This window comes from Cebus imitator, unplaced genomic scaffold, assembly GCF_001604975.1.
Source record: "Cebus imitator isolate Cc_AM_T3 unplaced genomic scaffold, Cebus_imitator-1.0 Scaffold85, whole genome shotgun sequence".
In the NCBI taxonomy this organism is placed as follows: domain Eukaryota; kingdom Metazoa; phylum Chordata; class Mammalia; order Primates; family Cebidae; genus Cebus; species Cebus imitator.
In genome coordinates this window covers 3633811-3648394 of record NW_016107400.1, presented here as the reverse complement: position 1 = coordinate 3648394, position 14584 = coordinate 3633811, and the positions used below count along the sequence as shown (strand labels likewise).

The window sequence follows — 14584 nt, the reverse complement described above, 5'->3', positions numbered from 1 at the left end:
CCCTCTCTCTCTTCCTCCCTCCCTCCCTCCTCCCTCTCTCTGTCTCCCTTTCCTTCCTTCCCTCCCTCCCTCCCTTCCTTCATTCCTTCCATCCTTCTTTCTTCTTTCCAGTGTCTCACTCTGTCACCCCGGCTGCAGCAGAGTGCCGTGATCATGGCTCACTGCAGGCTCGACCTCCCAGGCTCAAGCAATTCTCCTGCCTCAGCCTCCCGAGCCTAGGACTACAGGTGTGTGTCACCATGCCCAGTTAATTTTTAAATTATTTTATAGAGACAGGGTTTCCCCATGTTGTCCAGGCTGGTCTCCAGCTCCTGGGCTCAAACAATCTACTTGTCTCAGCCTCTCAAAATGCTAATATTACAGACGTGAGCCACTGCACCCAGCTACATGCATTATTTCAACTGATTCTCACAACCCCAAAAAGTAGATCCAATTATTATACCCATCTTGTAAAATTAAAATATTAAGACTTACATCTTTATGCCTTAAATCAATTAAATAACATGACCAAGATCATGACCAAGATAACATAGCTAATATGTTTAGAGCTGGCATTGTGAAGCCAGGCAGTGGTGAACCTAAATGTCTTAACATCTTGACCATGGTATTATATTGCCTTAGAGATTACCTACTGCAATTGTTTCCCATGCCTTTTAAGCAAAATGCTACGATGAATCCTAATCATCATGTGGGTGTGTGTTGCTTGTGGCAATAAGGGAGGTGTAGCAGGTGGGGGTTCCAGGACCCACAACCAAAGCCACTCTGATGGTAGCTCAGTCCAATCTCCTCTTAAAAAAAAGAAGAGTGAGGAAGCAGAAATCAGGGACGAATTTTGACAAATTAAAATTTTAATTGGATACTTGAAAACCACTTTATTGATGCAGAATGCAGATTATAAGCATTCCATTGAGCACAACACTCTCACTTCACAGATGAGAAAAAAGAGGTACTAAAAGAATCAGTGATCCCACCACAGCCAGATGGTGAGGACAAAAGACAAAACAGAACCCATCTCCAGCAGCATAGTAGGCACGCGTCACCACGTCCGACTAATTTTTTGTATTTTAGTAGAGACGAGGTTTCACCTCGTTGGCCAGGATGGTCTCTGTCTCCTGACTTTGTGATCCGCCCGCCTCAGTCTCCCAGAGTGCTGGGATTACAGGCCTGAGCCACCGTGCCAGGCCTATTTTGTTTTTCTAGATGTCTGTTCCAACCAGAGTTGTGGTTTTGGTGCTTTAGAGGCTGAGTTTGAGTGTGAGGCTGGAGCAGATGGATAGTCAAGGCTGGCAGCGAGAGAAAGCGGCCAGACCCCACAGACGGAAGTGAAGTGACAAATGTGTATCAGAACAGGGTCATTCGAGGATGTTGGGGCATCTAACCTGAATATCTTCTGAAACATCAGAGTGAATGCTAGACTTGGCGTGGCAATGTGGGACATGGCTTTGAGTTATTTTATTTAGTCATTAAAAGAATAATTGAGCCTATGTAATTGGAGGAACTTGGGGAATTTAGGTAACATGGAAAAAATACTACAAAGGGACATTTTGATCATGGAAATTGTTTGACATGGTGCCTGGCACACAGCAGGTACCCAAGAAAAGCATACGGACTTATTACACCTCGGCCCTCATTTAACCATAGTCATGGCAGAATGTGGATAACTCTCCAAACCTGTGTGCCTATTTCATTTCCTTAGAGCTGAATATGCTATAATGGTGCTTACTTTTATATATTTTGCAAAAATATATGAAAATAAAATGTAAGTTTCTGCCTCTTTTTTGACAGTCCATTCACAAAATGGTTGTGTCATGCTCGTTCATGTAGAAAGGTTAGATCCCTGATGTAAGCTTGTACTGCACTGTTTTGCAAACATTATTTGTGCAAACACCTGTCTTTCAAGTAGACTGCTCTATGGGCACACCTAAGATCACAACTGAAAGGGAATAGACAACATTCTAAGTGGTCAAAAGTTGCTGGGTGATGGAGAAGCCATCTCTCCACCTTAAGTAGTTGTCTCATTTTGAAATCAGCCTAAAATCCCTCACCTTCTGAATAAGTGCATGACCACTTATTCACTCAGCATCAGCAGAGGCTTGCTAGGATCACTGTGGCCTCTTGCCTCCTCTGTTTCTCTGCTGAAGGAACCATTCTAATAATGTTTCACTACCCTGGACATTCATGACAACAGGAGGACCTGTCCACCCGACCTCCTTCAAGGGATAATATCACTGGTTCTTTTATTTCATCTTTATCTTCCTTCCTTTGGGAGCTGGATGATGCTGTGATACTAAGAGAGTCATAAAGTCTAAGAACGAAACTAACATAGATTGGTTATAAAAGTCCCTCATCTATAACTGCATTGTCCAGGTAAAATTCTAGCAACTAAAGCAAGGCTCCCAAACCACAACCAGCAGAAAATATACTTGGTTTGTCCCAGTCAGGACTTTTTAAAATGATAGATGCTAACATTAAAAGACAGGAGGATTTTTCATAAAAATCCAGAGTTTTCTGTTACAAATCAGAAGTTCTGATAACACTGGTACTCATTCTCTCATGGTAACATTTGATTGGAGTGGAGAAGTAGCAAGCCCATTTAATAAAGCATGTGATCTCCAGTTTGCTGCAGTCCTCACCACTCCCTGCTGCCTTTCACTGGCCTGCTTTTATCAATTACATCACCGTGTGGCCCCTATTATACAATCAAGTCTGTGATTGTTGGGCAAATAGTAAACACAACTCTACATAGAGTTTATTTTTGCTCCATCTTCAGGACCCTGTAGACACTGCAAAGCTCTGGCAGGTTGTGTCTGTCCCCCAACTGAAATTCCCAGACCTGCTTACTGACCTGTCCGCATACAAGCCACGCTGACCAGCCACCACTCCGGGATCCTTGGGAGTACCAGCATCATTCTGTCCCCAGGCTGCAGGCCGCATACACCCGCTAGCACATTGGCTGCCTTCCTGGACTGCTTCCCCAGCTCCTCAAAGCTCCACTTGACCTCTGCTCCTGTGCCATTGACCCACCAGAAGGCAGGATTCCGGGGGCGGTGTCCAGCCTAGATGGTGGTGCAGGTAGAAAAAAAAAATAGATGCAATTCATTAAGAATTTTTGTTTTCTTGTTGTTTTTGAATGTTTTATAATAGTTAATATAAAAATTCACAGGGTTCAAAAAGCAAAGCAATGTGGAAAGACATGCATTGAAAAGGCTTGCTCCCCTCCTTGTACTTATCTGCCGGATCTCCTCTTCCTCTGCCTCAGTGAGTAAACAATTTTATTACTTTTTTGTATAGCCTTCCAGAGTTTCTTTAGGCAAACACAAGCATATATATTTTTTCTGCTATCTTTTTAATGCAAAAGGTAGCACATGATTTGCACTGTCTTCTGTTTTTCCCTTTTTTATTGAAATATAATTCAGGTATCATAAAAATTACCATTTTAAAGTGCACAACCCACTGGTTCTTAGTATATTCACAAGATTGTGTAACCATCACCATTCTCTAATTCCAGAATATTTTTATTGCCACAAAAAGAGACACTGTACAAATTAGCAGTCCCTCCCTATTCCCTCCTCCTCTAGCTCCTGGCTACCAGTTATCTGCTTTCTTTCTCTATGGATTTGAATCTTCTGGATATTTCATATGAATGTAATCATACAACGTGTAGCTTTATGTCTGGTTTCTTTCACTTCGTACAATGCTTTCGAGATTTATCTGCATCACAGCATGAATTAGTTTTACTTTGTTTTGATTGCTGAATAATATTTCACTGTATGGATAGACTACATTTTGTTTATCCATTCATCAGTTGATAGACGTCAGGGTTGGTGCCACGTTTTGGCTATTATAAATAAAATTGCCATGAGGATTTATGTTCAAGTTTTTGTGTGAGCACGTTTTCTATTGTCTCGGACACATACTTAGTAGCAAAATTCCTGGGTCAGTATTTTAATAACTCTATGTTAACTTTTGGAGGAAGTGCCAAACTGTTTCCCACAGCACTGCACCATTTTATATTTCCATCCAGCCATGTCAGAGGGTTCTAATTCTCTGCACCCTCCCCAACACTTGTTACTGTACCTTTTTGTTGGTTTTTGTTTTTTTGGTTTTAGCCATGCCACTGGTTATGAAGTGGTATCTCCTTGTGGCTAGGATTTGCATTTCCCTAGTGAGTAAAGATGTTAAGCATCGTTTCATGTGTCTATTGGGTATTTGTTTATATTCTTTAAAGAACTGTCTATTCAGATTCTTAGCCCATATTTTAATTGGGTTATTTGTCTTTTAACTGTTGAACTTGAGTTCTTTATGTATGGTAGATACTAGACTCTTACTCAATATGTGATTTGCAAATATTTTCTCCTATTCTGTGAGCTGTCTTTTTTTTTTTTTGAGACAGTTCCCACTCTGTTGCCCAGGCTAGAGTGCAGTGGCATGATCTTGACTCACTGCAACCTTTGCCTTCCTGGGTTCAAGCAATTCTGTCTCAGCCTCCTGAGTTGCTGAGACTATAGGTGCATGCCACCATGCCTGTCTAATTTTTTCTTTTTTGTATTTTTAGTAGAGACAGGGTTTCACCATATTGGTCAGGCTGGTCTCAAACTTCTGGCCTCAGGTAATCCACCCTCCTTGGCTTCCCAAAGTGCTGTGATTACAGGTGTGAGCCACTGCACCTGGCCTGTCTTTTTATGTTGATAAACAAATAGCATTAATTTTCACGAAGTCCAATTATTCTATTTTTTCTTTTGTTGCTTTTGTTTTAGAAACCATTGCCTAATTAGAGGTCACAAAGATATACTCCCATGTTTTCTTCTAAAAACCTTCTTATACTTTTTGTTTCTTCATTTAGGTCTTTGATATATTTTGAGTTAATTTTTATATTTAGTGTCAGGTAGGAGACTCAATAAATTCTTTTGCTTGTGAACATCCAGTTGTGCCAGCATCATTAGTTGGAAAGACAGTTATTTCGCCCACTTAATTGTCTTGATATTCTTGTTGAAAATCAATTTACCATAGATTTGTGGATTTATTTACAAACTCTGAATTCTCCCCTATTTCTCCAAGTCTATCCTAATGCCAGTGCCACATTGTCTTGGTTACTGTAATTTTGCAGTAGATAGTAGACTTGAAATAGAAAAGTGTGAGTCTTTTTTGTTTTTTATTTATTTATTTTGTTTTGTTTTTTCAAGATTGTTTTGGTCGCCATGGGTTCTTGCATTTCCATAGAAGTTTTTGAATCAGATTGTCTATTTCTGTAAACAAGTCTCCTAGGATTTTGATAAAGTTTACATAAAATGTGCCGATCAATTTGGAGTACGTTTTCATCTTAACAATATTAACTCTTCTAATCCATGAGCATGGGATGTATTTATTTGTTTATGTCTTTCCCGTCCCAGTTTATTTCAGCAATGTTTTGTCATTTTCCGTGTACAAACCTTATACTTCTTTGGTTAAATTTATTTATATGTATTTCATTCTTTTTGATGCTTTTTAGTAAATCGTATTATTTGTTAACTCCATTTTTATTGCTCCTTATAATAAAAAAACACACAGCCTTACTTAGGTGTGCTGATTTCTAGATTTCTAGGAATACAATGGAATTTTTAAAGACTCCCATAGACATTACCTTCTGCAGCTTTTCTTTTTTTACTCTTCAGTGAGTGTGGTGTTTGTCCCTACTGTTGTCTATCACGATAGACAACAATGAAGCTAAAACATTTGCCTGTCATTGTTTTGGGCAGAGACTCCTACAGAAAAAGATTTTCTTGTTGGTTAATCTTCAAGTTAGTTCAAATACAGTATTACAAGTAGGGTCTTCCAAAGAACCAACGGGCTGCTCAAATAAGAACAATTCTTCATTAGTGAAGCTTTGAGAAAACTCCAGCTCTATTCCGGCCCCTCTGATGGTTGTCATGATGCACCAGAAATGGGGGCTGTTATTTTTCAAGGCTACCACATAGCTGCAAAGTCCTTATTCTACTGTTTTTTCCTGACCTAATCCTGCTTGTTTGTTTTTATTATTAGGAGAAGTCTTCTAAGGATGCGACTAGTATGGCAAAAAGAGCTCAGATTTTGTAGGCCATCAGGAATGGATCATCCTGGCTTTATCTCTTACCTGCACTTTTCATTTAATTCTCACTATAATTCTGAGTAGCATATGGAATGACTACCATTTTGCAGATGAGGAAGCTGAGATCTAAAGAACTTAGGGCAAGGTCACACTTCAAGTACATGGATGAACAATGTCTATCTGACTGCAAAGCCTGTTTATAAGTCTCAGTCATCCTCATACCACCTTGATAAATTTCACTATATCTGTTGACATTTAATTTTACTGTATCTACTAACAATGTCATTTACTTCATATTTTTTCTTTAAACAACCTCATCTTAAAATTAACATGAATACAATTCTTTGAATTAAATTTTATATTTCCCTATTATAAATAGTATAATGTAACACAAATAAAAGATAACCATGAAATATAGAGAGAGACCCAACAAACACATATATAAGGAAAAATAAAGAAGAAAGCAGATGCATGGAGACACACAAAGAAATCAGGATTATCTTATTTAATTTTGTGTATCTGTTGTGATCTACAAAAAGCTTTGAGCCTGAGCCCTATTCTTTCCTTATTTTATTTTATTTTTTGAGATGGAGTCTCACTCTGTTGCCTAGGCTGGAGTGCAGAATAGAATGTGAAATAGAATCTAAAATAGAATGTGAGCCACCTGTGCAATTTACATCTGAGCTTACTGCAACCTCTGCCTCCCGATTTCAAGTGATTCTCGTGCCTCAGCCTCCCAAGTAGCTGGGACTACAGGTACGTGCCACCAGGTCTGGCTATTTTTTTCGTATTTTTAGTAGAGATGGTGTTTCACCATTTGGCCGGCTGGTCTTGAACTCCTGACCTCAGGTGATACACTCACCTCGGCATTCCAAAGTGCTGGGATTACAGGCGTGAGTCACCACACCCAGCCTTCTTTCCATGCACTTGCATGACAGTGAGAGAGAGACATCAAAGATAGAGTAGCAGCAAAACAAAACTTCCTCCTTCACATGATGAATGACCTGAAGGGAATTGGAAGGGACATAACTGTCTCACTGTGTGAGACACTTCAAAGAGGAAACAAGCATGTCTAAGGCTCACAACACTGACTCAGAATTTTTTTCCCTAAGTCTTAAATGCTAACACTTTACATTTTAGAACTAGCAAAATTCCCAGGTCCAAATTTCCTCATCAACATGTCTTGAAGTCTTGAGTCTCACTGGGGTACCTGAGGTCAGCCTCAGATGCCCCAGATGGACTCTAGGACAGAGTAGTAGGCTTCACCTTTTCCAGCCGACTCCACACATCTAGCACATCATGGGCAAAGTTGAAGTACTCAGGCACCGGCTGCCTTCCCAGGCTTATGGCTTCCCAGGTGGCCACGATCTTCTGAGGAACAGGTAGTGGTGCCAGCTGCCCACGAGACCCACAGAATCCCCGGGAGCTCCTGAGTGCCTGGAGGACGAGGTGTCTCAGCCATGGTCTCATGCAGTCGCCTTCTGTCTGTCACCAAAGAGACGAGAGAGGGCATTGTCATAAATGCTGAGCTTTGGGGACAATGCTGAAGTTAGGAGAAAACTGTGGTAGTGCTAACAGTGACTGCGGTCCCTATCGACTTGTAGAACAAATGCTCCACCGTCAGTCTCAGTTCTACTGTGTGATGGTCATTTCTCCCCTTTGACCCTGAGGTCCATCTTTTTTGACCTCTCACTGGCTGTGTGTCTCTGGGTCTGAGGTCAGAATTCAGAGCCCACTTCTCAAGGCTCAGTACTTCAAAGGGAATCCCTCAAAAAGCCTTTGGCCAATCCTGAACAGACCTTACAAAGCTGAAGACAGCTTTAGAGCAGCACTGTCCAATAGAAATAGAATGTGGCCTGGTGTGGTGGCTCACACCTGTAATCCCAGCACTTCGGGAGGCCGAGGCAAGTAGATCACAAGGCCAAGAGATCGAGACCATCCTGGCTAACATGGTGAAAACCCATCTCTACTAAAAATACAAAAATTAGCTGGGCATGGTGGTGCATGCCTGTAGTCCCAGCTACTTGGGAGGCTGAGGCAGGGGAATTGCTTGAACCTGGGAGGTGGAGGTTGCAGTGAGCCGAGATTGCACCACTGCACTCCAGCCTGGTGACAGAGCGAGACTCTGCCTCAAAACAAAAAACAAAAACAAAAGAATGTGAGCCACCTGTGCAATTTACAATGTTCTAGTACTTCTTAATAGTACTTTTCTTAATAGAAAAGCAGAAACAGATGAGATTAATTATAATAACACATATTATTTAACCAGAGAGAGCCAAAGTATGATCATTTCAATGCATAGTCAACAGAAGAATAAATTGTTAAAGAGATATTTTACATACTTTTTTTTTGGTGCTACATCCTTAAAATCTGATATACATTTTACCCTTACAAGCAATCTCAATTTGAACTAGCCACACTTCAAGTTCTCAAAAGCCACAAGTGGCTGATCTATGGCATGATGTGCTTTTAGTGTCTTTTTTTTATTTAATTTTATTATTTTTTAAATTTTCATTATTGTTATTTTTGAGACAGATTCTCACTCTGTTGCTCAGGCTAGAGTACAGTGGTGCTATCAAAGGTCACCGCAGCCTCGAACTCCTGGGCTCAAGCAGGCCTTCCACCCCAGCCTTCCTAGTAGCTGGGACTACAGATACTAGCCATCACGTATGGCTAACTTTTAAAAAGCTTTTGTAGAAACAGGATCTCACTCTGTTGCCCAGGCAGTACCTGAACTCCTGGCCTCAAGCAATCCTCCCAACTTGGCCTCCTAAGTGCTGGGATTACAGATGTGAGCCACTGTGCCCAGCCCAGTTTTGATGTCTTGCTACTCAAAGTGTGATCTTCAGACCAGCAGATGGGGCCCCACCCTACACTTGTAGAATTAGAATCTGCAAGTTAACAGGATCTTCAGATGGGTCATACGCACGTTAAAGTTTGAGAGGCACTGGCCTGCGAGCTGCATGTGTCCTGTTTCAGTTTCCTTGCATTAGTAATAATAATAACAAAATATGGTAATAACAACCAACAATAAAAACATGGTACAACAAGAAAAATCGTAACAGCTACAGTCTTTTGAAGGTCTACTGTGTACCAAGCAATTTAAAAGGGCTCATAGGCATTCTTTCATTAAATCTTTATAACAACTCTATGCTGTAAATGCTATTTTCTCCATTTATGTATAAAGAAAGTGAGGCTTACAGGGAAAAAGTGACTTTCAGTTTTCACCTCCCAGAAAAGCATAGGTTTTGGTTTCTGGAGTGGCCAACAGGTCTAGGACTGCAGCCTCAGAGACTTCCTTTCTCTGACCCACCTCTCTCGCCCCTTGCCTCTCCTGAACTCTGCCCAAGCCTCTTCCTCAGTCTCCCACCCCTGGATTCCTCAGGCAACTTGACAGCTGATAATTTAGAATGCCCAGGCCTTCTTCCCATCCCCCAACACCATTTCAGACACCGCTTCCTGGTTTAATCAGCAAAGGCCTGAGAAGCAGCTGACACCTTTGGCTGAAAAACCTCTTTCCAAATTACCTTGTTCCTGAATCAAAGTAATGCAAAAGGCCTCTGTTTTCTGCTTCAGCTGAGCGGAGCAGGCCTGAAAGACTGTAAACACTTTGCTTCCTCAGAAAACAAGTTGCCGATTGAGCCTCCCACAGTGAACTTCAGCCCCAAATTCCTCCGAGAGAAGGCAGAGCCAAAAGCCAGCAGCTGACACAGAGGCTTCAACTGGGCAGGGTACATTGAGCCAGTGAGAACCGCCCCCTGCCAAGTTTTCTCAGTACTCACAGTGGCTGGAAGATCAGATCTCAACTGTCATGCCTGCTGGGTGTACCCAAACTGGTAGATGTATTCCCTAACAATTCAAGTCACCATCTAATCAGAAAAGCAATAGGAAGTTTATTAGGTTTTAACAGGAAAGGTGCAATAGTGATAAAATATAAGTCGGACTGTTTCTTTTCTGCTTAGAACCCTCCAGTAGATACACAGAGAACAGAGGACTGGTTCCAGGGAATGGCTCTAAGGCATCCTTTGAAGTCATAGAATTGTTCTCAATTTGGATTGTGGTCATGACTGCACAACTCTGTAAATTTACTACAAAAAATAGTTAATAATATATAATATTATACATAAATACTATAAATAATAATAATAGTTAAAAATAGTTAATAATAATTGTATACTGCTAAAAGAAGTTTTTTGGGTTTTTGTTTGTTTGTTTGCCTGTTTTTTGAGACAGCCTCTCATTCTGTCACCCAGGGTTGGAGTGCAGTGATGCAATCTTGACTCACTGCAACCTCCACCTCCTGAGTTCAAGCTGTCTTCCCACCTCAGCCTCCCAAGTAGCTGGGACTACAGACACACACCACCACGCCAGGCTAATTTTTGTATTTTTTGGTAGAGATGGGGTTTCAACAACATGTTGGCCAGGTTGGTCTCGAACTCCTGACCTCAAGTGATCTGCCCGCTTTGACCTACCAAAATGCTGGGATTACAGGTGTGAGCCACTGCACCTGTCTACAGCTCCCTGTCTCACTCATAGTCCAAGCCAAAGTCTTAACAATTGCGTACAGGCTCCCACAGGAATTCCTGAGAGCTTTTCTCCTCTAACCTCCTGGCTAACTCTGCTCCAGCCATACTGGTCTTTTTTTTGTTTGTTCTCTGAAGTTCTTTTAAAATTATTTTTAATTTTTGTGGGTACATAGTAGATATATATATTTATGGGCTACATGAGATATTCTGATACAGGCATGCAATACATTAGAACCCCATAAGGGTAAATGGGGTCTCCATCACCTCAAGCCTTTATCCTTTGTGTTAGAAACAATCCAATTATACTATTGTAGTTATTTTAAGTGTACAGTTAAATTATTTTTGATGGTAGACATCCTATTGTGCTAGAAAATACTAGGCTGTGTTCATTCCTTCTAACTACTTTTTTGTATCCATTAACCACCCCCACTTCTCCTCAAACTCCCTACAACACTTTCCAGCCTCTGGCAACCATCTTCCTACTCTCTCTCTGAGTTCAATTGTTTTACCATTTAGCTCCCACAAGTAAGAGAGAACACGCAATGTTAGTCTTTCTATGCTTGGCTTTTTTCACTTACTGTAGTGACTTCCAGTTCCATCCATGTTGTTGCAAATGACAGGGATAGGGGTGTCCTACAGAGAGGATGCCGAGCCATTAACTGCCTATCTTCGCAGTGATTCCAACATCACACTGGATGTTTGTCCATCACTGTATGTTGTTTCCTGTGACTCTGTCTTATTTCTTGGCCAGGCTAGTTTGGCCCATTTCCATGCAAGCAGCTCCTCTCCCTTGCCACCAAGCTTGGCAACAGGGAACTATCTTCTGGGCTCTCAATGTCCACTTGCTCAGTGTTCAGTCCTCTACTGCGACCCAAGACACAACCTCATCTCTGACTCTCCAGCCAGATCTAAAGACACAATCTTTACTCTCAGAGGGGTGAATGGACTGATGGACATTATCTATTTTTCCAGCAGTGTAATCTCAATATCATGACTCTTTATCAGTACTTTTTTAAAGAATATTTAATCATAAGACCTGGCAAATGTTTTATAAATGTTCAGTGAAATAACTGGATACACTTGATATACAATTTTATTTTTTAAAAGTATATATTAATCCCATACATAACAAAATATGAATGTTTTCTCTAAGGTGATGTACAATTTTAATAAACTCAGTTTTTCTATGTGTTCTATGTTTTATAAATTAAATCCTGTTCTTTTCTAATCAGAAAGAAATTAATGTTATTTTATAAAAAGAAGCTTTAAGCCAAACACAGTGGCTCATGTCTGTAATCCCCGCACTTTGGGAGGCCACGATGGGCAGATCAGCTGAGGTCAGGCGTTTGAGACCAGCTTGGCCAACGTGCTGAAACCCCATCTCTACTAAAAATACAAAAATTAGCCGGGTATGGTGGCACGTGCCTGTAATCCCAGCTACTCGAGAGGCTGAGGCAGGAGGATTGCTTGAACTCAGGGACAGAGGTTGCAGTGAGCCAAGATCATGCCACTGCACTTCAGCCTGGGCAAAAGAGCAAGACTCCGTCTCAAATAATAAAAAAAAAGAAGCTGTAATGGTAAATGAGTATCATCAGGAAAGTGTCTATGTTATATCAAGAAACAACTAACTGCAAGAGTGAAGGAAAATGAAGGTAGGCTATTTGGAATGATAAGCCAAGTGTTTTAGTTTGTGACTAAAAGTTGACAAATGTGAAAGATGTCAAAATAATATATGCCAGAGTAGATTGTTGATTTGGACATGGGGAAGAAAAGAGTCAAACATACCTCAGGAATTATTTGCAAACACAGCATCCAGAAAAGGAATAATTGGCCAGAAAAGTTGAAAGGGACATGATGAGTTCAAATTAAGACATTCAGGTATTCAGTGAGTATGGTTCAACCAAGAAGAGCTTTTCCAATAGGCAGATGGAAAACGGTCTTAATAGTAAATGCAATCAGTTGATCAAATCCAGGGGAGTAAATGAGGGAGTAACTTATAAAGGGGAATATTTGAACTCATGCATTTAAACAAGCTAACAAAAGTATAGAAGTTAAGTATGGAAAGTGAAGAGCAGAACCAGTTAACAGTAGCTCCCGCCTGTAATCCCAGCACTTTGGGAAGCCGAGGCAGGTAGATCATTTGAGGTCAGGAGTTTGAGACCAACTTTACTAACATGGTGAAACCCTGTCTCTACTAAAAATACAAAAATTAGCTGCTGTCATGGCACCCACGTGTACTCCCAGCTACTTGGGAGGCTGAGGCAGGAGAATCGCTTGAAACCTGGAGGGNGAGAATGGCTTAAACCTGGGAGGTGGAGGTTGCAGCAAGCCAAGATTGTGCCATTGCACTCCAGCATGGACAACAGGGTAAGACTAAAAAAAAAAAAAAAGAAAGAAAAAGTAAAAAGAAAAGAAAAGGAAAAAAAGAAAGAAAAGAAGAAAAGAAAGAGAAGAGCAAAGTGCTATGACTAAAACCCACAGATGTTAAAATTTAGTGAAATAAATGTGAATCATCTTCATCAGTATTTAATAAGAGTTGGGCAGCAGATAGCCAAAGGCTGCAAACTCTGATAATAGTAATGATGATAATAATCTCAACAACCTTTTCTTTATTCATTTGACAAGTATTTATTGAGTACCTGTCACCTGGTAAGCAAAGTAAATTATGTGGAATTCAGGAGATAATTAATGCTATGAAGAAAAATAAAACCTGGAAGGGTGGTGAGTGTTGGAAATAAATGCTTAGTGCCACAAAGAAAAATTAGCACTGAGACAAAGGATATTTCAGCAACACAATTTTTACTTCCTGGACTGCAGGAAGGGTAATCTTGCTAGCCATCTTGCCACAAGAGTACAATGAACAAAGGAAAACGCACAAATTTATTTCTTACACATTTGGGGTTGTCCTTGCTACTGTGTCTGATTTCCTTTGGCTGGAGCCAGACCTCACAATGTAAACTAAAACCTGATTGGGTAACAACTTAAAACTTTTCTAAACAGGTAAAAGCAATAGAGAGCTGGGATGTACCTGTGGGCACATCTAGCACAGATATCTTGGTTAAAGTACGAGGAGGTAAAATGTACTACGTGCCTGTAAGCATGGCATGTTTAACAGCTACATAGGATAGGTCTTAACAAAGTTATTAGTGCACTTATTCTTTAACAAGAAAGAAAACTTTAAAAAGGAACTTTTCTACTTCCCACAATAAAGAATGCCTGAGAGGCGGATTGGGCACTTACCAGTTTAAACAAAGTGACCAGGAAAGGCCCAACTGTGGAAGTGACACTGGGGCAAAAGCTGGAATGAGCTAAAAGGGTGAACCCCGAGTCTGCCTGGGTGAAGAGCCTCCCTAGCAGAGGAAACCACAAGTGCAGAGGCCCTGACATTTTATTAGAGGACTGTCAGGGAAACCAGTGTGGCTGGAGCAGGGTGATTGGAGATCTTTCTTCCCTCATGGTGATGAGTGAAGGGGCTACTGCCTTCTAGGTACTGAGATGCTCATTTTGCATAAATCATCTTGTTTAGCCCTTACAACACCCCTATGAATTGGATGCCATGTTACAGGAGTGGAAAATAAACCTCAGAAACAGTAAGTGACATTCTCAAGACCATACAGCTGTTGAAGACAGAGCTGGGATTCAAACTCCAATGTATGGGCATTGAGTTCAAAGCCCTCCTGGGCCATACCCAGCACCTCACAGTGAGTTTTGTTTCTGGCCCTTCAAGGGAACTCAGCAAGGGCTGCCAGGCAGGGTCCCCTCTTACTCAACAATGGCCCATTCTTCTCTAGGGTCACCCCTGGTCCTCTAGAACCACAGAACTCAGAACATTCCTGCAGAGGCTGCTGTGGCCTCTGTGTGCCCAAGAAGGGACTTCATTTCTGCCTGTGGATTTCTTTAGAATGCCCAACCATCTACGGGTCCTGCTCTGATCACGAGGAGAAGTCAGGAGCCTGCTCTTCAGGGCCACAGAGTTTGTGGCCCCATCCCCAGC

General features: G+C 41.2%; 1 protein-coding gene across 4 annotated transcripts in view; it reads right to left on the bottom strand.

Annotated features, from left to right (window-relative positions):
- LOC108308477 (acyl-coenzyme A synthetase ACSM5, mitochondrial) overlaps positions 1–9786 on the bottom strand; it is a 34834-nt gene extending 25048 nt beyond the window's left edge. For 2 of the 4 annotated variants that reach the window (XM_017534311.2, XM_017534312.2), the window contains exons 1-3: positions 9592–9786; positions 7331–7549; positions 2846–3056 (exon numbers count right to left, since the gene is read on the bottom strand). In XM_017534311.2, coding sequence (XP_017389800.1) covers positions 2846–3056; positions 7331–7534 — 415 coding nt within the window. In that variant the 5' untranslated portion in view covers positions 7535–7549; positions 9592–9786. The remainder of the gene's footprint in view (positions 1–2845; positions 3057–7330; positions 7550–9591) is intronic. The other 2 variants (XM_037740556.1, XM_017534316.2) reach the window with 2 other exon arrangements.
- Positions 9787–14584: the final 4798 nt, after the last annotated feature.